The 24,112-nt window shown below is 35.3% G+C and overlaps 1 protein-coding gene across 3 annotated transcripts in view; it reads left to right on the top strand.

Moving 5' to 3' along the window:
- Nucleotides 1-20,497, top strand: part of LOC142337867 (E3 ubiquitin-protein ligase HERC2-like) — a 159,742-nt gene extending 139,245 nt beyond the window's left edge. For 2 of the 3 annotated variants that reach the window (XM_075387467.1, XM_075387468.1), the window contains exons 44-54: nucleotides 4,060-4,184; nucleotides 4,594-4,824; nucleotides 5,273-5,533; nucleotides 6,084-6,275; nucleotides 6,632-6,772; nucleotides 7,106-7,350; nucleotides 7,674-7,836; nucleotides 8,290-8,445; nucleotides 8,751-8,952; nucleotides 17,243-17,335; nucleotides 19,906-20,497. In XM_075387467.1, coding sequence (XP_075243582.1) covers nucleotides 4,060-4,184; nucleotides 4,594-4,824; nucleotides 5,273-5,533; nucleotides 6,084-6,275; nucleotides 6,632-6,772; nucleotides 7,106-7,350; nucleotides 7,674-7,836; nucleotides 8,290-8,445; nucleotides 8,751-8,952; nucleotides 17,243-17,335; nucleotides 19,906-20,099 — 2,003 coding nt within the window. In that variant the 3' untranslated portion in view covers nucleotides 20,100-20,497. The remainder of the gene's footprint in view (nucleotides 1-4,059; nucleotides 4,185-4,593; nucleotides 4,825-5,272; nucleotides 5,534-6,083; nucleotides 6,276-6,631; nucleotides 6,773-7,105; nucleotides 7,351-7,673; nucleotides 7,837-8,289; nucleotides 8,446-8,750; nucleotides 8,953-17,242; nucleotides 17,336-19,905) is intronic. The other variant, XM_075387469.1, reaches the window with a different exon arrangement.
- The last annotated feature ends 3,615 nt before the right edge of the window (nucleotides 20,498-24,112 follow it).

The following is a 24,112-nucleotide window of genomic DNA, read 5'->3' as shown; positions in this document are numbered from 1 at the left end:
TAATGCCCAATTTTAGATGCCCGCTATTTGAACGTCGTTCCTATAAGTCTTAGTTACCATCTCTAATGCGTTTTGGTATCGATAGTAGCCCCTGTAGCCTCTCTCTAAGGAACAGAAGTACGTTATGTTCAACTACGAAATGCCATCAAAATAAATCGGACTTAAAAAACGTTTTTGTACAAAAATCTTTTTTTTTTCAATATCTTCTATTCTTTCAATCTCAATCATGCTTATTGGAATCAACGGCGGCTATTTTCCGGCAATCTGCCGGGTATGTTTGATATTAGCCCCTGTATCCTCTCATCAAGTAACAGGAGTATATCGCAAGAAAAATTTTTAAAGTGCAAACTATTTTGATTTTATTTTATTAGATATACTTCTGTTACTTAGTGAGAGGATACAGAGGCTAGTATCAATACGATAAAGCTTGGGAAATTAAGTTAAGGCTTTTAAGAAGGAACTTCAAGTGGCGGGCATCTAAAATTGGTCTTTATGGTTATCCCGTTTCTGGTTTGTATTTCAATTCTGTTTGGAAACTGATTCTGTGCATTTTAGATTGCTTTGCTGAGCCGAAAGAGCGATCAATGAAGCTGGCTTCGAGAAAACTTAAGATTCATTTTGAGCTGTTAAGTTAAATACAACAAAGTTGTTATTGTTCTCGCAAATAAACAGCAGCAGGAAAAAAATTTGCTTTTTTCAGATATCTGTTGACTATGTTCATTTAATAATTGTCGCATAGGAATTATTTGACAGGTTTTCAGAAAATTTCTTGTATTCAGCATTTTGCTCGTTTTTCCGTCAATTTTTGTTCCGACCCCTCTTGAGGGGGGGAGGAACTATATACTCAACTGGTTTTTTTTTGTTCAGTCAATTTTGGCCGATCGATAAATTCATCGCAGAGTTGAGTTGGTATCATTAGAAAGCTTGTCCAGCGTAGAATATGGAATTAAAAAGATTTTTTTGATTTTCGTCTTTGACAGGGAGATATCGAGGTTTAAATTTTCGAGAAAATAGAGTGAATTCCGTTGATTTCGTTCACCTTTTTTCGGAATTTTTGACTAAAATTTTTCCAATTTTGATGAAATTTAATGAAATTTTTCATGAAAATGTTGTTGATTTTACGTTTAAATACACAATACATTGTCGGCTGTTTTCATTGAATTTTTTTGTCAAAAAATCCGGCTAAAAGTTTCACAAAATTCAAACTTTTTCATCAAAAACAGCACGAAATAAGTTTCTTTAGTCCACTCTGATTAAATTTGCAGGAAGTGCACAACCAAACACCACTAACACAATCCTTGTAGACAGAAAAGGGAGCTAATTCCAATTCAACTTCCGTTGAGAGTGCTCTGTAAAAAAAAACTTGCCGTTTTTCGCTAACTTTAATCGTTGATTATCAAAAACGCAGCATTTACTTTGATTTCTTAACAAAAATATCTATATCAATGACATTCCAAAAATTAAATTTTCCTAATTGACTAATTAGCAGGACTAGTTCTGCACCAATCGTGGACCTTTACAACCCAAAAAATAATTCGGATTGTCATCAGTCGGTTTTTTGTAAAAAAAATTCGATCCTTTTAATATTAATTAAATAACAGAACATTTCAAATCAAAGCTCACTAGTGGTAGGGCCTATTGGCTTCCTAATTAGCTCGAAATTAATTTATCTAGTTGATTGCTTGAAAGCTTATGATCGTTTTGACCTTTAAAATATTTGATTTTTAAATAAAAAATGGCTTATTGAACTTTGCCTCCATTTTCCTCTCACTTTTGTCAGCTTGTTGCTTAGTGTCAGCAATCAGAGAGTGCTCCTTCTTTCTGCTGAATTCAAATTTAGTCTTTATTGCGATTTTACGCCTTAAGTTATGGTGTTCTGACTTTGATACTAGTAGATTTCACAAATTTTTAATTTTAGGTGTTTGCCCATTTTTAATGTTTTCTAATTTTGTCACATTATCACGTTATTGTCAGTTCATATATCACATATTTCGCGTTCGAAATAACGCACTGTTGTTAAATTTTAAATCCTTAAAGATATAGATTGTGGTTCTTTACCGCTTCGACAATACTTTCTCGAAGAATTTAATTGAATTTTTTAATTGTCTTTAACTGTCGTTTTTACTTGGTCTTTTTAGTGGTATTTAATTTCCTGTACAATGACCCGGTTTGAATGGCTTTTCCTGGAAGAGTAGATGAGCCGATGTTCTGATATTAGAAGATAGATAACGGCTTTCATGACTTTGAAAACAATTGTTTTCCAAAATGAAAAAAAAAATTCAACTTCGCAATTTTGTTCTTTTTATCGTCTGTTTGTTACCTGGTCTCATTAATTAAAGGTTAAAGATGACATTATTTTGTCAAGGTAAGGTTTCAAAAGGGGTTGGTGTCACAAAAGCTAATGTTTTTAAAGAATTCGTTATGAATTTACTGGCTTCGACACGGGTTTTTCACAAAAAAAAGTAAACTTAATTTTTTATTTTTATCATATTTGACGTTCTTTTTGTAGAGTAAGACATGTTCTGGATAATTGCAGGGCTTTCTTTGGCAGAATAAACGAACCTATTCAATTTTTTCATTTTGTAATTATTGGCTTTCATGTCTTTGGAAATAAATTTTTATCGAAAAAAACAAGTTTTAATTAATCTTGCTTTTTTATTTTTGGTCTAATTGTTACTTACTTTCCTTAATGAGAGGTCACATAATACATTTCAAGAGGAGGTGTCCAAAGGGATTGGTGTCACAAAATCTAATGTTTTAAGAGAATTCGTTATGACTTTACTGGCTTCCACACGGGTTTTTCACAAAAAAGTAAATAAATTTTTGATTGATTTTTTGTCATATTTGACGTTTTGTAGACGTAAGACATATTCTGGATAATTGCAGGTCTTAAAGGCTTCCTTTGGAAAAATGGATGAACCTTTCAACTTTTTCGTTTTGTAATATTGCTTTCATGTCTTTGAAAATAAATTTTTTCGAAAAAAAAACAAGTACATAATTTTGCATTTTTTCTTTGTCTAATCGTTGCTTGTTTTCATTAGTGAGCGGCCACATAATACATTATAGGTGTTCGACGAAGGTTCAATCGAACATATTTTTGGGGCCAAAATATGGCCTTACGGCTTCCAAAGCTTTTTCTGGCAAGTTTTAATTGGTTTTTAGTTTGTTGTCTATTTGTTGTTCTTTTTGTAACTGCATAAAAAATTGAATACCAAGAGTTCTTAATTCCCTTCTAAAGAAGCATTGGTAATTGTAAACCTGTGGGATATTTTAGTTTATTCCTAATGGTTTGAAATTAATTGTTTTTTTTTTAAATTCAGCGAATTTTCTAACTTTAAAGTTTCTGTTCTTTTTGTCTAATTGTTACAAAGCTCTATTATGAACTGGTGAATAACCATTTTTTTTCTGGTGAATTACAAGTTCTTCGGTTTTTTTTCAGTTTTATCTGACGCTATTTTGACTTTGTTATTAAGTTTTGTTTTTTAAAACGGACATAAATTTTTTGATGTAATTAATGTTTGTTGTTGTTGTTTGATTTTGCCGTTCGTCTTCGCTCGCTTTCCTAATATCGGCATATCTCATCAATCTAATGCATCATTTTTTACTCCACTGAGTTATTAGCTTTGAAGTCTATCTTTTCCTTCATACACCAGTTTTTTGAAAAATACTTGAATTTTTTGTGTTTTTCTATCTGTTCCTCATTTGGTAGACAATAATGCCAAAATTGTGGATGAGCGGGGTCGGAACCTTATGTGCGATCGCACATTACCGAGCCGCCTTGTTATATTAGTAGTCTTTTATGATTTCTATGAAGCTCTAAAGCGAATGAACGTTATGAAAGTTTCAATAAATTGAATCAAAAATTGAATCAAAAATATTAAAATGATTGTGATTGTTGATTTGATGGATCCATTTGTATCGATTGATTGCATTGAGATCTTTTTGAAAGGGCTGAAAAGTTGGGCCATTCTCTGCACGGATGGTTCCTCTTGTTCACATTTATGCTCGATTTTTTGTTGGCTGATTTCTGTGATTATTTTTTACCCTGATTGTCTTTAGGCAAGAATATCAACAAGATTTCATCGGGATCCGCGCATTCGCTGGCCTGGTCCACGACTAAAAGTGAGAAAGATGCTGAGCTAGAGACACCACTGGAAATACCCATGGAGTACAGTCCTCTACAGGTAAGAACTGTTCCAAGCAACTACAAAAATTTTCTTTGTAGTGAAGAAAATTTTGCTCTATAATCAATCACTTAATAATTTTGAGATATAATCCATTATGTAGATAGCGCTTTCTATTTGTAGTCCCAAGAATGGCAAATAAAAGTCTTGTTGTTCATCTGCCAGCTCTTCTAAGCTGTTAAGAGTTTTCGCGGATCGCGGAAATTTGAGATTTTGATTGAATAGCTTATTTCTGAATACATGTTTAAAGCAGAGAAGTTATTGAATTCTGAAAAGTTTGCTTGGCAAATCAGTAGAAAACATTAAGTATCTCCGGTACTACTTCGTAATAGATTCAAAAACTGTTTAGTTAAAGGCTAATATCCCTAATATTTTCTTTCGTAGTGATGGTTTGTTGATTCTTTTTCAGGGTGTTAGAGGCGGAATGGATGCTCTTTGTGGTCGATTGGTGTTATTGCATCACCTCAGTGACCTCTTCTGTTCATGTCTCCACATGCTGGATCTCTCCCCCTCATCCTCATTGTCAAATGGTTCAATTACAGCTGGTGGCTCTACATTGGGTGTATCTGGGAATGCCACTGTCACCGGGAGCCTGAGAGGGGTGTTGTTCTCTGCGGGAAAAGAAACGGCTTTTAAGAAGGTAAAGTGAAGGGGCTTCATAAATACTGCAGTGAATATATTCATTTCACTATATTTGTTTTCGCCGCTTTATACGCCGGAATGCCTTCTGGGTATTATTTTAAGACACGAAACAAATTTTGGCTATATAAATTAAAATTTCAAATGACATTAGTATGGGTAGTCGTTCCTAGATCATTTGAATTCGATAGGAAGAGCAATAACATCTGATTTGAAAGCGTGCCGAGGAAGCTAATGACATCGATCTGCTATTTGTTCTGGAATTTGCTTTCGTCCTCATAAATGTTTGCATGCTTTGTAGAAAATTGTTGCTGATGACACCAGGTTTTGCAAAGAATTAATTACGAATAAACTGATTATGGAAGCAATTGGTTTAATATCAGGTAATGATGTTAATGATAACTGTTATGTAATTTGGACGATACTGCAATTCTGTTGTGATATTGCAGGTCGTGCAGGCTACAATGGTACGGGACAAACACCACGGACCAGTGCTGGAACTGAACCGAATGATGTTGAAGAACAAAAAGTTGCCCGAGTGTCTCTCCGAGCTGGCCCAACAGCAGGCTTCCTCCCTGTTGTCCCCAGTGACGTCACACAGAAATGCTCTGGATATTCTGTCATCGAAGACAGTTTTTGCACAGGCTGCAGCCAGTGTCACAAAATATGGACAGAACGATTCATTGTTCCTACCTCACAGAGCCTGGAAGGTTAAATAATTATCCGTAAACAGGAGGTGCATGCAGCAGTTATAAAGAAGGAAAAAGTAAAATAATTCAAGAGCCCTTATTCAAGAAAAAACAAGCCAACAAAAGTACAAAACATTTATAGAAGACTCATGAGATCTTAAAAATATATCTTCTGAATCCATGTTTCTCATATTTTTGTGCTTATAGCTGCAAAGCGGCACAATTTATTTCCTCGCTATTTTGAGAGTTATCGTCAATCTTTTGGCTTTGAAAGTTTGATCATTGACCTTATTTTCAATACGGTTTCTGGGCATTAAATCAGATTTTATACCCGGTGACGGTAAAAAAAAAATTGAACGAACGCTTCCATTATTTATTGAATTTGAACGCTTCTATAAATTTAATGAAGAAGTGTTCAAATGAAGGGCTCTTAATGCCTTAGTATTTTCTATCTTTCTTTCTTTCTTTTTTTTATCTTTTTCAATCCTAAGCTGGAGCAGCAGGTTCAATGGAGGAATGTTTGCCAGCAATCTGCCGGCTGTGTTACACTAATGATTCTAAATTGTGACAGGTGAAATTCGTGGGAGAGAGTGTGGATGACTGTGGTGGTGGGTACAGTGAGTCTATAGCTGAGATGTGCGAAGAGTTGACAGAGACTGACAGGAGACAGATGCTGCCTCTCTTCATCGAGACACCCAATGGACGGGATCAAATGGGTGCCAACCAGGACTGCCTGGTACTCAATCCCAGTCCAAAACTATCTGTTAGTTCTTATCAGAATCAAGAATTGTTTACTTCTCTCCCCTCCCCTCTCATCTTCTCCCCTCCCCCTGGAGACGTGTCAAATATCAATGCTATTTCTCGGGAAAAGGAAATGGTTCTCATAAACATAGTAATCTCAAGAAAGTTGAGCAGATATTGCGGTAATACAGGTCTTGAAGCAATATTTATTAACGCGTCTGAGGTTTTCTGAAAGATTTAAAGAGTTTGGGTTTTATCTGACTGGCCTTGCATGAAGGAATTCATGCTTTTTAATGTGAGGCGAGATTATTTCGTTTCGAAAAGTGATCGAAATTGATTGCGTTAGTATGACATCCGCAGTTAGTTTGTCGTGTTTAGAATTGCGCCGAGTATCTGCGCTTCCTGGGCATTCTGATGGGCATTGCTATCAGAACAGGCAGTCCATTGTCTCTGACTCTAGCTGAACCTACTTGGAAACAGTTGGCTGGGATGCCTCTCCAACTTGCAGACCTCACTGAGGTGAGTTAATATTTCCTATCTCAACTTTCGAAGCAGCTTTAAGCTCATTCAAAAATGGAGGAAAATGTATAAAAAGCTGAGCCTTGAAACATAGTGAAACTATAAATGCCTTGAAACTATAAAGCTGCGCCTTGAAACTATAAATGATAAATTTCGTTTAGAAAGCAGCTGATGTTGAAAGAGGAAATCATATTCATTGAATCTTAACTCACATTGTAACGAGTTAGTACTGAACGTACTATAATGGGTTGAGCGTGTTAACTAAAGCCACTATAATAACAGAGGTGTGTGGTATTATTCAAAAAAGTATTAAGTAATGAATGTTCTTTTCAGCTTGACAAAAGTTTTCTGCCTGGATTAATGTACATGCGAGGCCTAGTAGAGGAATCGCATTCTGGCCAAAGTGACGTCACAGTGCATGCGTCGACATCCAGAAGTGGTCAAAGTGAGCTGGAGGCTCTAGACATGAGTTTCACCGTCAACAGTTGTACTGGAGAAACTAAAAGCCTGTCTGGTGTCTACGAGAAAGTGGTGGATGCTAATGTACATCAGTACATTGCACAGGCCATAAACTACAGGTTACAAAGTTTTTCTTGCGGTACTTTTTGGTGCAGAACTATCGAAATGTTTCGTAGCATCAGTACTTTAGACTTCACTACACTGGCTTCAGTTCACGGTCATGATATATTAGAGCTTCATAAAAATTACTGATTCAAATTTATTGGACTATTTCATTTTGTCTCTCCAACTTCTGCTCATATATAACATACCAACCTGAGGGCAACAAAAAACCATCATGAGAAAATTGAGACGCGAATTTGTGCGTGTTCAGGTAATTCGATGAAACGCGTGGAAAGATTGTCTTCAGAGTATAAAGCAGATATCTTTGACTCTGTTTTAGACTGCATGAGTTTGATGAGTCAGTGGGTCTGGTGAGGGAGGGTATGGCGAGGGTGGTTCCAGTGTCCCTTCTGTCTCTCTTCACTGGGCCAGAGATGGAGACACTTGTATGTGGTAGACCAGAGATATCTGTGTCCCTCTTGAGATCTGTCGTTACTTACAAGGTAACTACAATCACTCATTTGGCTCCCTAACTCTCTGTTGTCAAAAAATTTGCGTTATATAAATTGTGCTATGTATCTCTGTTTAGCGTTATAGGACTCGGTACCATCTTCGCTATGATTTCGGTGTTGAAATTTCAAAAATATTTTAGTACTATATGTAGGTTTGAAGTATAGAATTGCAGTTTCGGGCGGCATATTACAAACTCTCGCATAATAATGTACAAAAAATCAGTTGCGATCATTTTTGATAGTCAAATCCCGCATTCTTCCAATTTGGGTTTAGGTACATATTCTGGTATCAGGGACAATTTTAGGATGAATCTCCCAATGGGTGTAAGGTGTATAGGAGATGGAGCATGTCTGTGGGGATCTATTTTGCTGTCCGGATTGGGGGGGGGTGGGGGTGGGGGTGGTTAATATGGAAACTTTTCAGAGCGATAGTTCTCTGTTTAGGGTGTGACACCCAATGCGCCTCTGGTGCAGTGGTTCTGGGAACTAATGGAAGAGTTTTCAGACCGCGAAAGAAGTCTATTCCTTAGATTCGTTTGGGGTCGTACGAGGCTACCCAGGACTATAGCCGATTTCAGAGGCAGAGACTTTGTCATACAGGTAAAGCCTCGGCTGTAGCTGATAAATTTCTGATAATGTAAAAACAGAATCAAACAGGATGCTTAAGAAAGATTGTGTATTCAATCTGATTAAGAAAGATAGTAATTGATAGAAATTTAGATCGTCCGGAAGTCAAGCGATCGAAGTTAATGTGATATGCCTCTTTGATTATCGTGTGAGCGCTACGTTTCTATCACACTACTTTCTAGAGGCATGGCTCCGAACAAAAAACATGAAGAAATGATTAGCAATTGAGCACAAATTACTCTAATCAAACCATCAGTAGTCTGCTTTCTCTTTTCCAGGTGTTGGACAAATTCCACCCTGCGGATTACTACCTGCCAGAGTCATACACGTGTTTCTTCCTCCTCAAATTACCCCACTATTCGTGCAAACCAGTGCTGGCTGAGAAGCTCAAGTACGCCATACACTTCTGCAAGTCCATAGACTCAGACGAGTACGCTAGAATAGCCATGCCTTCTGATTCTTCCACTTCACCTCCTGAAGGTAAGCTATATGGTTTTGCCACCGTATATGACCGGCGAAAAGTCAAAAAAGGGAGAAGAGAGAAAGAAGTCTTTATTGCAAAAATTCCTCTCAAGCAAAGTTTTTATGGGTTCTCAAACAAATTTTAAAACGATTATATTATTCTGTCGTCTTTTCAATGCGATTTCTTTGCTTGACCGATTTTCTGTCTGACCCATTTGACTTTTCTCCTCAAAAACGGGATAAACAGGTAAAATCCTGGGATGATTAAGTGGCTGATCCACCCGCAAACTCCGCCCCCCGCCCGACACACCCCGTCTCCCTCCTCCAACCAGACGATTTGGATCTCTCTCTCTCTCTCTCTCTCTCTCTCTCTCTCTCTCTCTCTCGGCCAGCTCTCCCGCAACCCTACCCCCATTTCCAGCATCCCTAAGCCCCAGCTGGCAACTACCAAAGCCAACCGCTCGCCGTTCGTTTGAGAGCAATACATGTTATAAAGGGCTTATTTTTCTAAAGGGCTGATGTTATAAAGTTCTTATTAATTGCTCTCAAACAAATTTAGTAGCAATTATATTAATCATTTAGTCTCTGTAATGCCATTTTTGTCTTAACCGTTTTTCGTCTGACCCTTTAACATTTTATCCTCAAGAACGGGATAAATAGGTAAATAAGTGGCTGAGCAGCTCTCTTAGGGCTTTACGCCTTTCTAATCTCAAAGTTTGGGGTTGGCTGAAACTGTTTCGAGAAATTTTCATGATGTGAAGGGTGGCTCTTAATCTTTAAATTTCGACCCTGCAATCAATCCCGTCCGTCATTCCGCCCCCACCCCAATATCCCAGCAGGAAATGAAACGCTTGGAAAAGATCGGAGTGGTTTGATTGCTCAACAAAACTGCAGAGTGGGTCGAAATGAGAGTTGTCTTTGTAATTTTTTTTCCTGGAGGACCTTTTTGTGGCCGATACGGTCCTTGGAGTTGTTTCTGGATTTGTATGGTTATTTTTCATGTAAGAGAGCAACAATAGAAGTTTACGGAGTGAATAAGGCTTGTTGTTTTACTGAACTAAGATGAAGAGTTGCGAAAAATGAGAGTTGTTGTTTAACCTTCATCTGAAAGAGCGAGAAATGGCGTGACAACCTTTCGCTGCTAAGATCTTTTTGGCATGCGGCTTTTTTAAGCTGTATATTTTTCTGGTTTTGTTTTATGTTGTCTATAGTATTTTGCATTTTAATGTGATAGTATTTGGGTAATTTTGCTATTTTAAAGTTTTCGGTATCGGGAGGTTTACTCTAATTTGGAGCTTTTTCAGTTATTTTGCTGATTTATATGTTTTTAGCGATGCTTTACTAATTGCATTTTCCTCGGAGTTTTTTACGGCTAGTGCAATGAATTGTTTTTGGTGCAAAGCATTTTTTAAGAGCTGTGTATATTGCGGTACTGTTTTTTCGTCGTTTGAGGCTCTTTTTTGTTTTACATTTGTTCTAGAACATTCTTTCGCCTCACTGTTTTCACGCTTGATTCATTTCTTTTTGCGTGACCTAAATTGCTCGCTTTCAGAAATTATGTCTGTTGCTAAAACAAATTTTATTGTAAGATAAGTTGGCCGCAATAATTTTTTAATTGCTCTCAAATGAGGAGCAATTATTGTAAGCGTGTGTCTTTTTATGCAAATTTTTGCTGGACCGTTTTGCGCTTTTTTTCTCAAATAAACTTTGACTTCTCAACTGGCTTTTCACGCACTTCTTCTTGATTTTTGAGTGATTTCACTTCTCTCAAACAAAACCGTTTGTTAGAGACTCGATTATAAGGCCCTTATAGCCAGGTGGTTAATATCTCCGTCGAGGTGAAGGAATCGGACTCAGGAGATGTTTTCGCACCCCTAAAGAAATTTTTATTTAGGCTACAGTACCTGAATTAGATTGCGCCGCCTGTCATTCGAGCAATTTTTCCAACTTTAGTCGGTTTATGTTTTACCATTCATTTCTGTATCTGTTTTTGTGGCACGCAAGTCTATTTGGCAGCTATTCCGGCAGTCTTCCGGCTATGTTCCATAAAATTTTACAGAAATAGTAGACATTTGTTGCAAGTTTTCTCCATTTGTACTGTTTACCTTTTTAGTTGGCGATGTTTGCGGGCTCGTAATAGCTCCTCTCACATTAATTGGTCATTTTTTGCATGACACGAAGTCTTTCGGTTGTATGTGAACTGGTACTTTTTGAAAAAGTAATTACCCAATTTTGATGTTTATTTATTGGTCAATTTTTGTTTTGTCGTTTTCTTTTTCTTTGATTTCATTCCTTCTGCCAATATATACTGGTATATGTTTTAAAGGGTTATTTTGTCGGCGAAAGCGATTTCGAGTGTTTTCTTGAGATGGTTAGGCTATGTTTTTTTTCTGTACTTTGTATTTTCACAGGATGTAAAGTCAAATTCCGCTAGTGAAGGGATGTGTCCAGGTCGATCTGTTTAGCAGAATTAGAAAGAAAGTGAAAGTTTAGAGCTATTCGTTTACTCCTTGATAGAAGAAATAGCTAAAAAAAGGGGGCGCAAGAATTTTGTGCTAAGCGGGTGACCTTTTTACAATGCGAATTTTTCAACGCAATTTTTGTCAACTTGAATATTTATCGATCAAAGTGGGCTCTATCATTTATATTTAAAATTTGGGGACAGTTTTGACCATTCTAAGGAATTATTAGACTAATTGTTCAAAAGTTTTTACAATCTACCTCTCGGTGAAATTGGATTTTGTAGCTTTTTAAGGCCTGTTCTTTTCCTCGCTATCGTTTTTCAGCTGTTTTTGCCAATGAAATGTTTATTTTGTCTTCATTATCTTCCGAAAATTTTTATTTGAATCTGTTTTATGTACGTTGTTGCAAAATGGAAACCCTTAATTGATTGATAGGCCATTTTTTTAAAAAAAAATTGAGTACTTTGTTTTTCTTTGCTTTTTGTCTTTGTGTGTTTATTAGTTTTTAATGTGTCTTGGGACCAGTAGGTAGTCATTTGGTACTCAAGTTTTCATTGAGTATATACTTCATGAAAATTTTGGGGAGACCAATTTAATGATTTTGGGATAACTCGAAGAGGTTTTTTTTACGAGAATTGTAATCAGACTTTTGAGTTTCTTCTCAGGTTTTTTCTTAGTTTCTTGGTATGTCTGATTTTTTTTCTATCAAGCATTGAGTTTTTTTTTTACTAAATAGACAAGTTTTGTTGAGAATAATTGCTTTGAATTCGCAAATTGTGGAGATTTTTTCTCCACAAGTTGTTACTCCTAATTTTTTTCTCCACAATTTTTTTGTGGAGAAAAAAATAGATATCGGAATTCGCTTTTTCTTTATTTTCCCTCTTTTTGGAGTTGAGTATTTTATTGAGGCAAATTTGAGTTATTTAGAGTGTTACTTAGAGTCGGTTCCGGGGTCTTCTAGCTGTTGTTTTAAGCGTCGTTTCACCCTGTTTTTTGTTTTACCACTCTTGTTTGGATTCTGACTTAACTCGCTCACTGTTTCAACCGTACCGAAATTAGAATTCATTCAATAATTTTAGGCAAATATATTCAAAGTCTGAATGCAAAATCAAAAGAAACTGAATAAATCAATAAAGAGCGGGCATTAAGGCTTAATGTGAAAGACTTAGTTAATTGCGTTATCAAAGTTTTTCAGAGTATACTGCTAATTGGCGATAGTGTTAAGATTTTTTTCCTCTAGGTTAGTGGTTAAGCTAGCCATTTTTTAATGTTACAAAACTGCGGAACAATTTAAGAAAACTTTTTGACGCTTAGAAAAGGATCTTTTGTATTTTTTCATTTTTGGCTAACTCATGCTTTTGCGTTCATGACGTTTGCATTAACATCTTCTGCGCAGGTTTGACAACAATTTGATTGATGCAACTCATCGATTAACTGCTCTTGAGCGAAATTTGGAGCAATTATTGAAGCAAGTAGAGTGCGTTTTTAACGACGAAGAGTATTGGTATTCTAAAGGTTTCTAGACACCAAAAAATTTGCATCGGCGCTGTATTTTTTTTACATATCAAAGAAATTAATTTGAATTCTATTGGGTTGTTGCCTTTTACTGTTTTTTCTTTTATTTTCTAATAATTCAGTTAGAAAATCCTCCCTTGTGAAATATTCTTCTAGAGAAATTGAAAAACCTAAGTTTCTCCTCCATGCAACTGTCATATTCGTTGAATCGTTTCTCAAAATATCAATAGTAAGCATTGTAACCTAAGCTGCGTTTTTGTAGCGATATGTTTGATGCATAGTATTCTTAGATAAGAATTATTGTAGCCATGTGTTTCCCTAATGAAACTTTTTGTATTACGTTTTTATTAGCCGCCTCAGGTCTCAGCCGGCTCTTATAGCGCTCCTATTTTTTTACAATTCGAAGAATTTGAATTGTAATGGGGTGCTGTCTTTTTTAAGATCTATTCACACATTTTCACGATTTTTGAAGTCAAATTGGAGTAGTGATTTTGGTCACGCCGAAACAGGAAGTGGAGCGAAAAAGCGAGTGGTTTTGCGGCGTGAAAAATTTTCGCTTTAATTTTAAAGTAGAGTGAGAAAACGGTGTTGAACAAAAATTCGCTTTCTCGCTAGTGGTTTTTTGTTCACATGCGGCATTTTCATTTTGATTTATACTGTTTATTCGATTTTTTTTTGGTGGAATTTTTTCTAAATGGCTTTCCCAATCCGTTCACAGTTCATTCTATTCAATCTAGGCCTAGTTTTTGGTTTGAATCAAATTTCCATTTCTCGCTTGTGGTTTTTTGTTCACATGCTGCATTTTGATATTCATTTTGTTTTTGATCTGATTTTTAAGGAATGGTTTTCCCAATTCTTTTGTAGTCCCTTCTAGGTCTATTTTTTTTGTTTAGGCAATGAAAATTCTTTGAATCGTACGTCTGGACTTGTGCTGCTATGTTTTTTTTTACTTCGTCGAATATAAATGTTTTCGCTCTACCTTAGTTCACAGCTTGCTCAACATTTGCGTGAAACCTTTTTGACTTCTCTAGGCTAGTTTTGCTCCTCTCTCATTCTGATCAAAGTGTTTTTAGACAGCAGTTGCTCAGTAAAGCAATTCAAAATGAATATAGTTAGTATCAAATTACGTAATCAGAAATAGAAACGGGATAAGCACATAAAGACCAATTTTATTGCCCGCTACTCGATCTTTGTTCTCATTTACCACCTCTAATGCTTATATGTATTGATACTATCCCCTGTGTCGTCTCACTACGAAAGAAGAGTATGGTCAGCCCAAAAATGGCATCAAAATAGTTCGCACTTTAAAATTGCCTGTGTACAAAAATCGTTGTTTACATCAGTTTTTTTCTTTTTTTTCAATCCCAATCTTGGTTACGGGAATCAACGGCAGCTATTTTCCGGCAATCTTCCGGGTGTGTTTATTCTTTTCGATTTACTTCTGCGTTCTTGACTCTCTGACTTTTGTCTCCAAAGATTAAATTGCACTATCATTCAAAATTTTAGCGGCTCTACACAATAGACAGCAGATTGCTACTAAAATTTAAATAAAAATGTTGCCAAAATTTGGAGCCGGTTCGTGACTTTATTTCTCTCAAGCAAATCCACACCCCCCCCCCCCACCACACACACACACGCATACACATCTCGTTAAGCATACAGCAATACTAAAATGAAGCACTGGCCAGTCTTTTGAGAGCAATGCGTCCGAGTTTAGTGGAATGTGTTCAATGTATGTATTGCATAATTGAAACAAGGGGGCTCGGTATTGTGCGTTAGCACATACAGTTCCGACCACGCTCATCCGTATTTTTGCCATAAATGTCACCAAATGGCACCAAATAAGGAACAGATAGAAAACCCCAAAAAAATTTAAGTATTTTTCAAAAAAATGTGTATGAACAAAATGATCGCTTCCAACGCAAATAACACAGTGGAGTAAAAAGTGACGCATTAGATTGATGAGATCAGCCATTTTTAAGAGAGCAAGTCATGGCGAACAACAAAATCAAACAATAACAACAAACCTTAATTACATCCAAAACTTTATGTCCATTAAAAAAAACCTTTTTACAAGGTCAAAAAAGCGTCAGATAGTACTGAAAAAAAATGAAATGATAGGTACTTTACTAAAAAACGTATGGGATCACTCCATAATAAGGCTTTATAACCATTACACAAAGAAGAATAAAAAAGTAATGAAAACATTAGATAGCAATTGAAAACATCCAACTTGTTTATGATAATTTATGCCTTTAAAGACTTCTATATGTTCAATTGTGCCCTATTTTAAACGCCAATAATGTAATATCTCAACTGTCAATAATCTGATAATGTGATAGAACTAGAAAAAAAAAACGTGAAAAATTGGCCAACGCCTAATTTTTTTTTTGAATTGAAATCTATTTGTATGAAAGCCAGAAAACCATAGCTTAACATAAAAAACGCGAAAAGATTAAATTTTAATTCTGCAGAAGAAAGAGTAAGAAGCATTCTTTTTTTTGCTGTCACTAATTTACAAGTTGAACTACCGCTGCACTCAGTAGAAGAAAGAGGAAGAAGCATTCTTTTTTTTTGCTATCACTAAGCTACAAGTTGAGCTACCGCTGCACTCAGTAGAAGAAAGAGGAAGAAGAAGCATTCTTATTTTCCTGCCACTAAGCTACGAGTTGAACTACCACTGCAATTAAGAGAAAAATAGTGGCAGTCGCAAAGTTCAATACGCCATTTAAAAATCAAAGTCAAAACGACCAAAATCCTTCGAGTAAAGAAACTAGATACATTAATTTGGAACTGCTTAGGAAGCAAATTGGACCTGTCAACAAAGAGCTTTGATTTGAATTGTTCTTTCTTTAATTCACATGAAAAAGATTGAAATTTTTTTAAAGAAAAGACCGACTGATTACCGACCGAATTATTTTTGTATTGTAACAGACCAAGATTGGACCGAAACCAGCCTTCTTTTTGCGGTTCGTCCATTGAGAACACTCAATTGTTTCGAATGCTAAAGATCTAGATAATTTTTTAGTTACAAGATCAAATTTGAAGGATGCGTTTTTGATAATCTTAGAGAAAAGTTAGCAAAAAACGGCAACAGTTGAATTCTAGACTGCTCTCAATTGAATGAGAAGTAGAACTAGCTCCGTCTTTAGTTTACAAAGATTGTGTTAGTTGTTTTTGGGTGGGTACTTGCGGCAAATTTAATCAAAGAGGTCTAAAGAAGCTTATTTTTGGGCAATTTTTGATGAAAAAGGCTGAATTTTGATCCAAAAAAATTAAATGAAAATATTTAAATATTCAACAATAGTTTTTTGGCTTTACAAATAAATTTAACAGTACTTTTGTTAACAATTTTTACAGATTTTAGCAAAATTGATGAAATTTTAGGCAAAAATTCAGGAAAATGTGAATAAAAATAACGGAAATCGGTCTAATATTCAGAAAAATTTAAACCACTATAACTCGCTGTAGAAAACGAAATTAAAAAGTTTTTTAATTATAGCTGTAAGCTGAGCGTTGCTATTTTGCGGTGCTCTTGGTTTTTTTTTGTTTCGTCGTCTGACGCTCTTTTTTCGTTTTACATTTGTTCACACAGCAAAGCTGAAAAAGTTCTTCCTCTCACTAACGGCATTTGCGCGCGTGACGTCATTTCTCACTCGCTTTAGTGATAATTTTTTAGGTTATTTGCGTGATTAGATTTTGATCACACGTGACTTACCTCACTCAATAAAATGACTTTTGCACTTTAAAACTTGAGTTTAATTTGAATTTGTTTAAGGTCAAAGGAACTCATATGTGCTGTAAAGGTCCCTAATAAGAGGCTTCTGTGGAATGAATTTTAACAACCTTTTTTGATTTATCGCTGAATGTTTTTTAGCCTAGTTTTTTGAGCGGCGTCGATTTATTTTTCAATTTAGATCTGTATCTGTTTCTATCTCTATTATATGGCACGCAGGTCTATTCTTTCGCAGCTATTCCGGCAATCTGCCGGCTATGTTTGCATATTCCACGCTGGGCGGGCTTTTTAATGATACCACTCATAACTCTCTACGATGAATATATGGATCGGTCAAAATTGACTGAACAAAAAGAAACCCATTTGAGTATATAGTTCCTCCCCCCTCAAGAGGGGTCGGAACAATAAAAGTAATTTGTGAGCAGCGTTATTTGTACTGTTTTTCCTGTTTTTACTTGCAATGTCAAAAACATAACATAGAACATCGTTTCGTGATTCCTATGTATTTGAATGAATAGTTAGTTACTTATGGTGTTTGTGAAGCTTTTAGTCAATCTAATCGTCAATTGGGACGATGTTGTGATTGTGTTGATAGGATTAAGTCCTCAAATGGGTGGAACCAGTGACAGCCCTGGAGGTCAGAGACTGGATTTTGTCACTGAGAGGGCAACGCTGGTTCCAGTTGAAGGTAATCCGGAGCTATATGATATTATTTTTTTGAATTTATTGAATGCAGCCTTTACAGTCCTGGTAGTTTGTAATCATTGTTTAAACTCGTAATTGCTTGTAATTAAGTCTGATCACTTCAGATCTTTTTTGCACCCTGTGCAACTGCAAGTTCAATTATTTTATATCAGTGATAATTGGAAGTAGGTCTAGTTGACGTCATGTTCACTCCTGCTACAGGCCTCTCCCATTCATTGTAACATCCCTACGTATCAGCTAAGAGGTGAGGCTTAAAGGCCTCATCGTCTAGTGATCATAGAACGTATTTTAATCTCACCCAGCCCCCCCCCCCCACACACACACACACACACACACACACACATACTGCCGTAAATATACCAAAATGGTGGTTATAAGTGTTAAGACCAAAAGATGGTAGAACAAAATAAATCTAAGCATTATTTTTTTTAATAGCCGCACAGCGATAGCTGGGGCTATTATTGGCCTTCTCTTGGTTTTTTTTACAATTCAAAGAATTTGAATTGTATTGGGGCGCTGTCTTTTTTACGACTCGAAGAGGAGTATTGGAGAAGTCCTTTTTTTAATCAATTTTATTGGAGTGATTTTTGAAGCGGGAAATGAAACGCGTGAAAAAATTTGGAGTGATTTTGGCGCTGAACAAAAGTGAAGAGCGGAGCGAAAAGAGAGTGGTTTTTGTTCTTACCGCTGTTTTTGAGAGAGCGAGAAATTGATGTGTGAAAAAATTTTCTCTAAGCGAGCGAAATTTTTTTGTTCACGTGCGGCATTTTAAAGCAGTTTTTTTCATTTATTTTGGTTAAGAGGTTTGGTTATTATTTTGTTTTAATTTTAGGCTGGTGTCGGTAGTGGTTTGAAGGTTTCTGGAAATTCATATGAATTTATGATAATTCGGAGGATTTTAATGTATTTTGCTGATTTTCGGGCTAATTTTTGCGTTTTCTTGACGATTGTTTTGTTTTACTGGTTCAAATGGGTATTGAAGAAACCCCTTCTACTTGAGCAATTTTATGATAACAATTGGTTACAGTTTTATGGGTGAGAATCATTTTTTGTTGAGAAATATGACAAAAAATAGCGAAATTTGGAACTATTTTTCTTAATTTTTTGCAGTTTTCGTTTTTCTTTCTTTTTTTTGCTAAGTTTCTTTACCTATTATGACTTGCCTATTGTTTTGCGAGCATCTGGATACCCTTTTGGCTGAAAGGAATTTTTCTTTGGATTTATACGTTTTTGAAATATTGAAAAATTTAGTAACTTTTTCCAGTTTTTCAGTGAAAGTTGTTTTTAAGAGCTATTTTTTTCATAATTTTAGCCTACAGTATTTATCTCAATATTCACATAAGTGGTTTTTGTAAGTACTGGTTGTTTTGATGAAGTTATTTTGGCAGAGATAATTTTTCGGGATCTCAATTTATAACAAAATTTGACTGACAAAATTGTTTTTACTTTTTTGTTTCATGATTTTGTTTCAAGATAATCATAAATTAGTGAAGGCACGTTTTGTTTGATGAGTAGTTGGATGGCGTTTGAATGGATTTTCACTTCGATTCGTTTCCGGAATTCTTCCGGCTATGTTTTTTTTAAGATCTGTTCACACATTTTCATGATTTTTGAAGTCAAATTGGAGTAGTGATTTTGGTCACGCAGAAACAGGAGGCGGAGCGAAAAAGCAAGTGGTTCTGATGGCGTGAATTTTTTGGTATAATTTTAAAGTAGAGTGAGAAAACGGTGTTTGAACAAAAATTTGGTTTCTCGGTAATGGTTTTTTGTTCACATGCGGTAATTTGACTCTGATTTTTACTGTTTTTGCGATTTTTTGGATCGGATTTTTTTCTAAATGGTTTTCCCAATCCATTCACAGCTCATTCTAGGCCTAATTTTTTTGTTTGAATTAAATTTTAATTTCTCGCTAGTAGTTTTTGTTCACATGTGGCATTTTGACATTGTTTTTCTGTTTTTTTCTTATCTTTTGATCTCATTTTTTTGAAAAATTGTTTTCTCAATTCACTCATGGTCCATTCTAGGTCTAGTTTTTCTGTTTAGTCAATGAAAATTCTTTGAATTGTACGTCAGGACTTGTCCTGCTATGTTTTTTTGTTTCGTCGTCATGATTTTTGTTACGACCATATGACGTCACAGCCACTTTTTGTTCATTCGTTCATGCAATTTCAACTGAATTGCATGTGTGACGTCATTTTTCGCTCTTAGTGGAGCGAGTTTTTTTGTTCATGCGCGTGATTAATTTTTTGGTCACACTTGACTTACCTCACTCTCAAAAATGACTTCCTCAATTTGAAATAGACTTTTATTTACTTTAATTCAAAAAGTAAAAGGTCAAATGGGTGTGCGTCACTCTAAATGAAGGTTGTTTGAGATCAGCTAATAGAGGCAGCACTAACTTAAACAGATTTTTAATCAAATTATAACAGATCAGCCTTCAATGAAAAGACGAATTTTTTTTGGTCTGTCTTTTTTACTGTTTTTTAGACCGCCGATCTACGAATCTATTGCGGCTATGTTCTGGCAATCTGCCAGCTATGTTAATCTTTTTAGGTCTGACTAGAGGACAGTATGCGCGAGCTATCCCAACTACTCCGAATAGCGAAGCAGCCTCGAGATCAACAAGCACTCTGTCTCCAACTTACACAGTTGAACAGACGAGCGAGTTCAGAAGGGCAGTCTCGGCCACTTTTGAGAGTATTCTCCGAGGAAGAGTACATCTACCTGATCCGCCAACTGAAGAGTGAACCTAAAGAGCAATTAGACCTTTACAGTCCAATGAATGAAAACTGACCCAATTTTCGAATAGTAATAAAAATTTAAAATTTTGCTCAAACAATTTTCGCATTATGATTATAATTTTTCTGCAATTGGGTTGTGTATGTGTCTAACATTGGTCGCTTACTGTCGTTCATAAAATTGTGAGAATGTGAAAATTTTTGTAAAACTGAAAGTTATGTTCTTTGACATTGAACAGGTTTCTCGCAATCTGCAATCATATTGTTACAAAACTTTCGATATATACTTTGACTTCAATGAAATGTGCTAAAAATCTTGTCAAGTGAGTTCAATTTCTACTAAAAAGCAAACGTATTAGAACTTAGTTAATAAAGAAAGAGTTATATCAATTTAATATTAATTAAAACGTGCTTTTTAAGAGCAAATGTGTCCAAATTTTTAAACAATTCCGAGCAAAGAGGAGAATGCGCATAGATTACGTTGCATGCACGTTTTGGAGTAAAGTTTAGCTTGAGAAACTAAAATTTCAATATTTAATCTGATATTAAACACTAATTTTCTCTAGAAAAAATTTTAATGACCGCCGTCAACCTCAGTGACTATTAATTAGCCGCTCTCCTTTTTTTAAAAAACTCTCCTTTTTTAGAATTTGGTTGTATTGGTGGTCTTTTTTTATTACACTCCGAAGAATTGTCTCTGTTTTAGTGAGATGTTTTCCAAACATCTCTCCTTGACTTAGAGCTTTCAAAATGGGGATAAACATGTAAGTATTCGAGTTTTTTAAATGGCTTTAAACGTCTTCCAAGCGCTTAGAGTGATGAAACAGCTAGAACGCCTATATTTTTGTCTTTCGATCTAGTGGGGATTAAAATTTTTCAGGGCTTGAGGGGTTACTGGATAGTTTCAAGAGACAATAAAAAGGTTTTGATGATCTTAATATTACGGAAATTTATTTTATTTTAAAAAATGTAAGTTAATTCAATTTTTGTCAAAATTTATTTTGTGCTTTTTTCGTACTTCAGGAACCAATGAAATTTAGTTAATGGAGACAACGAATTGTTTTTGAAGATCTTCATATCCAAAACTTTAATAAAAAAATGCCTTTTTAATTTTTTTCCAAAACTTGTCTTCTTCAAGGGCCAGTGATTTTTTAGATCTTGAAATTCTACAGACTCTAGTGACTTTGAAATGGTTTGCAATTTTTTCATCTTTAAATAGTTTGTCATTAGGTATATTAAATGGGCTGCTATGTGTATTAAACGGATAAGTTTTGGCTTTCAGGATATTAGCTTGCAGATTGACGGCAATGCTTATATCTTTGTTTTCTCTAAATATGCGAGACTGCTTGGCCTTTACTGTTCAATTGGTCTGCTGGGCATCTACAATAGTTTTTAATTCAGTCAATTCTTTGAATTTCAGGTGTTGCACTGCTATGTTTTCTAGATGTTTCCGGATATTTTTCGTTGAGTTTGAGTTTTTAGTACGAGATGTACGGGCATTAAGCTTCGTTACCAAGTCCTTAAGCAGTCTTTAGTAGCTTACAAGTGATTAGAGTGCTGAATCTGTTGGGAATACCTAAAAACTAAATGGCTCAGATGATAAGAGGTTTATGAATTTTAGGACAAATTGTAAAATTACAATAGGAGTCATATTCCAGGTTTACAATCTTAAGGGTCAGTGAAACATTTTTGCGGCGTAAAGATCGGTTACCAGGCCACTTTCTGGAGACAAAGAAATGGCTTTGAAGCTATTAATTTTACAAATTTTATCTTATTGATATCTCAAAATGATTGAAAAAAAAACTGATTCTTGGGTTGTTATGAGAACAATATTTGAAATTATAACAAAGTTTAGATAATATAACGAAAAATTGTGCTGAAAAATAAAGAAATTGTTGTTAAACTCTTTTTTTTATGTCATTTGTTTTCTCGAGTTGCACAGTTTGTAACGTCTTTTTGATAAAGACGTTTTTAACTTTTCTGCTTTTTGTTGTTTCTTATGCATTTTCTCGTGATAGCATTAAAAAGATTTTTGCTTGTTTTAAGCGGAAGCTAGTGGTTCTGGAGACAATACAAAGGAATGAATTTTACAGCTTTTTTCAGGTAATTTAAAACAAAATTGTTGATTTAGCCCAAGAATTCCAAGAATTTTTGAGCTCAAATTCATTTTCTTGCGTTATCCGCACCTACATATTGTTGCCCTTCAAGAAATCTGGAACTCTTTGCAAAAAGTATTTTTTTAAAATTTATATTTCTTTGACATTTTTTGATTTGCACTGATGTTTCCCGTACTCTTATTTGACAAGCAGGATTTCTGTGACCAATTCAGTTATCTATTAGTGCGAGTTTTGTTTCTGATAAGAATGATTGTTTTGAATACTTTAACACCGAAATATCCAAAAATTTATTGCTAAATTTGATATTTCGACTACATTCGTGAAATTTTTTGTCTGGTTGGCTTGTAATTGACAGTTAGTCTTTTGGTCAAGTAAGTATTTTTATGGTTTTACCGTCAATTCTTTGGATTGCGTTTCAGGAATAGTCCTGCTGTATTTTTCATTTTTTGGGTGTAACTTTATTTACGTGAGATAAATATATTGAGACAATTGATCTGGCGTTAACTTCAATCTATTTAGTAGACCTCAGCTTTGTCGAAAATTTTCAATCAAGTTTAACCCGAGTCGAGAAAAAATCGGAAAAATGTGTAAGATAGGCGGTGAAAAGTTAGTTTTTTTAATGCGAATTTTGTACATAATTTTGCTGTGAATGCGGTGAAATTATGAAAATTCACCGGTAGATTAAGCGGTGATCTTAGAAAAATTCACCACAACTCACCGCTAAACTGTGTAATTTCACCGCCCTTACAAGGGTTCGAACCTCGCACCCCGATGTCATTCACTTCTTCTTTCACTGCGCTATCTCTCACTAACTTGTTTTGTTTTGTTTTGAATATAAATCAAATTCACTATACTTTCTGTAAAAGATGCGCGGTGAATTTTTGTAAGATTTGCGATTTTTAGCGGTGAAATTACATTTTTTAGCGGTAATGTGGTGATTTTTTATAAGTTCACCGCATCCTCTAGTGGTGAAATTACATGAATTCACCGCTTAGAAAAAAGTGTCAAAGAGATGTTATTAAGGGGTAGTTTTAGTGGGAGGGTAAATCTAACAATTCCTCCGTTACTTCCAATTAATTTCACCGCATCCTTTGCTGATATCACACAATTTTAAAAAAAATTTCTAAGCGGTGAATTTATGTAAGTTCACCACTAAGTTGAGCGGTGAATTTATGTAATTTCACCGCTACCAGGCGATAGAGGTTTTTTCACCGCATTCACCGCCTTATTTATGAAATTTCACCGCTTATCTTACAAAAATCTCCGCAATCACCGCTTATCTTACATAATTTTGCTTTGAATGGCGGTGACACCTCGACCCGGGAAGTTAAGTGTGGCTTAATTCAATTTTCTCTTCCCGACGAAAAAACCAATCAAATTAAGTTTTCTGGATCAAGTTTTCATTCGGTTTTGACGGTCTGGCGTCTTTGTTTTATTTTACAATCACTGCTTGTGAACTGAACCCAAACTGAAATCAGATTGACCTCTGTGTTTCGATTATCATTCGATATGAAACCAGATTATGTTCAACAACAATAATAGTTTGATTTGGAGTGATTGTAAATATTGGAGCTAAACACCCATACAAACCAGTTACCTTATATGTATGAAAATTTCTGAAATACTAGAATGTTCCATGAACCTCTCTTTCATATTTATTTTATGATCGCTCATTATTTTTAAAGTGCTGTGATCTTTGTAGTGAGGTTCCATATACATGGCCAATAGCTTCTTCAGAATTTGCATTTTTACTGCGATTTTGGTTATTGAGTTATTGGGGAAAGTCCATAAAGGAAAATGTCCTGAATTCACTGACGCTAAACTTGTCAACTTCACGGATATTTCTGGAAAGTGGTATGTCATCCAGAAGTTTCCAGCTTGGCATGAGAGAGCAATGAAAAGTTG

This window comes from Convolutriloba macropyga, chromosome 4 (genome assembly GCF_964194025.1).
Source record: "Convolutriloba macropyga chromosome 4, txConMacr16.3, whole genome shotgun sequence".
NCBI classification, from domain to species: domain Eukaryota; kingdom Metazoa; phylum Xenacoelomorpha; order Acoela; family Convolutidae; genus Convolutriloba; species Convolutriloba macropyga.
The sequence above is the reverse complement of the archived record's forward strand: the minus strand, read 5'-3'. Positions and strand labels throughout refer to the sequence as shown.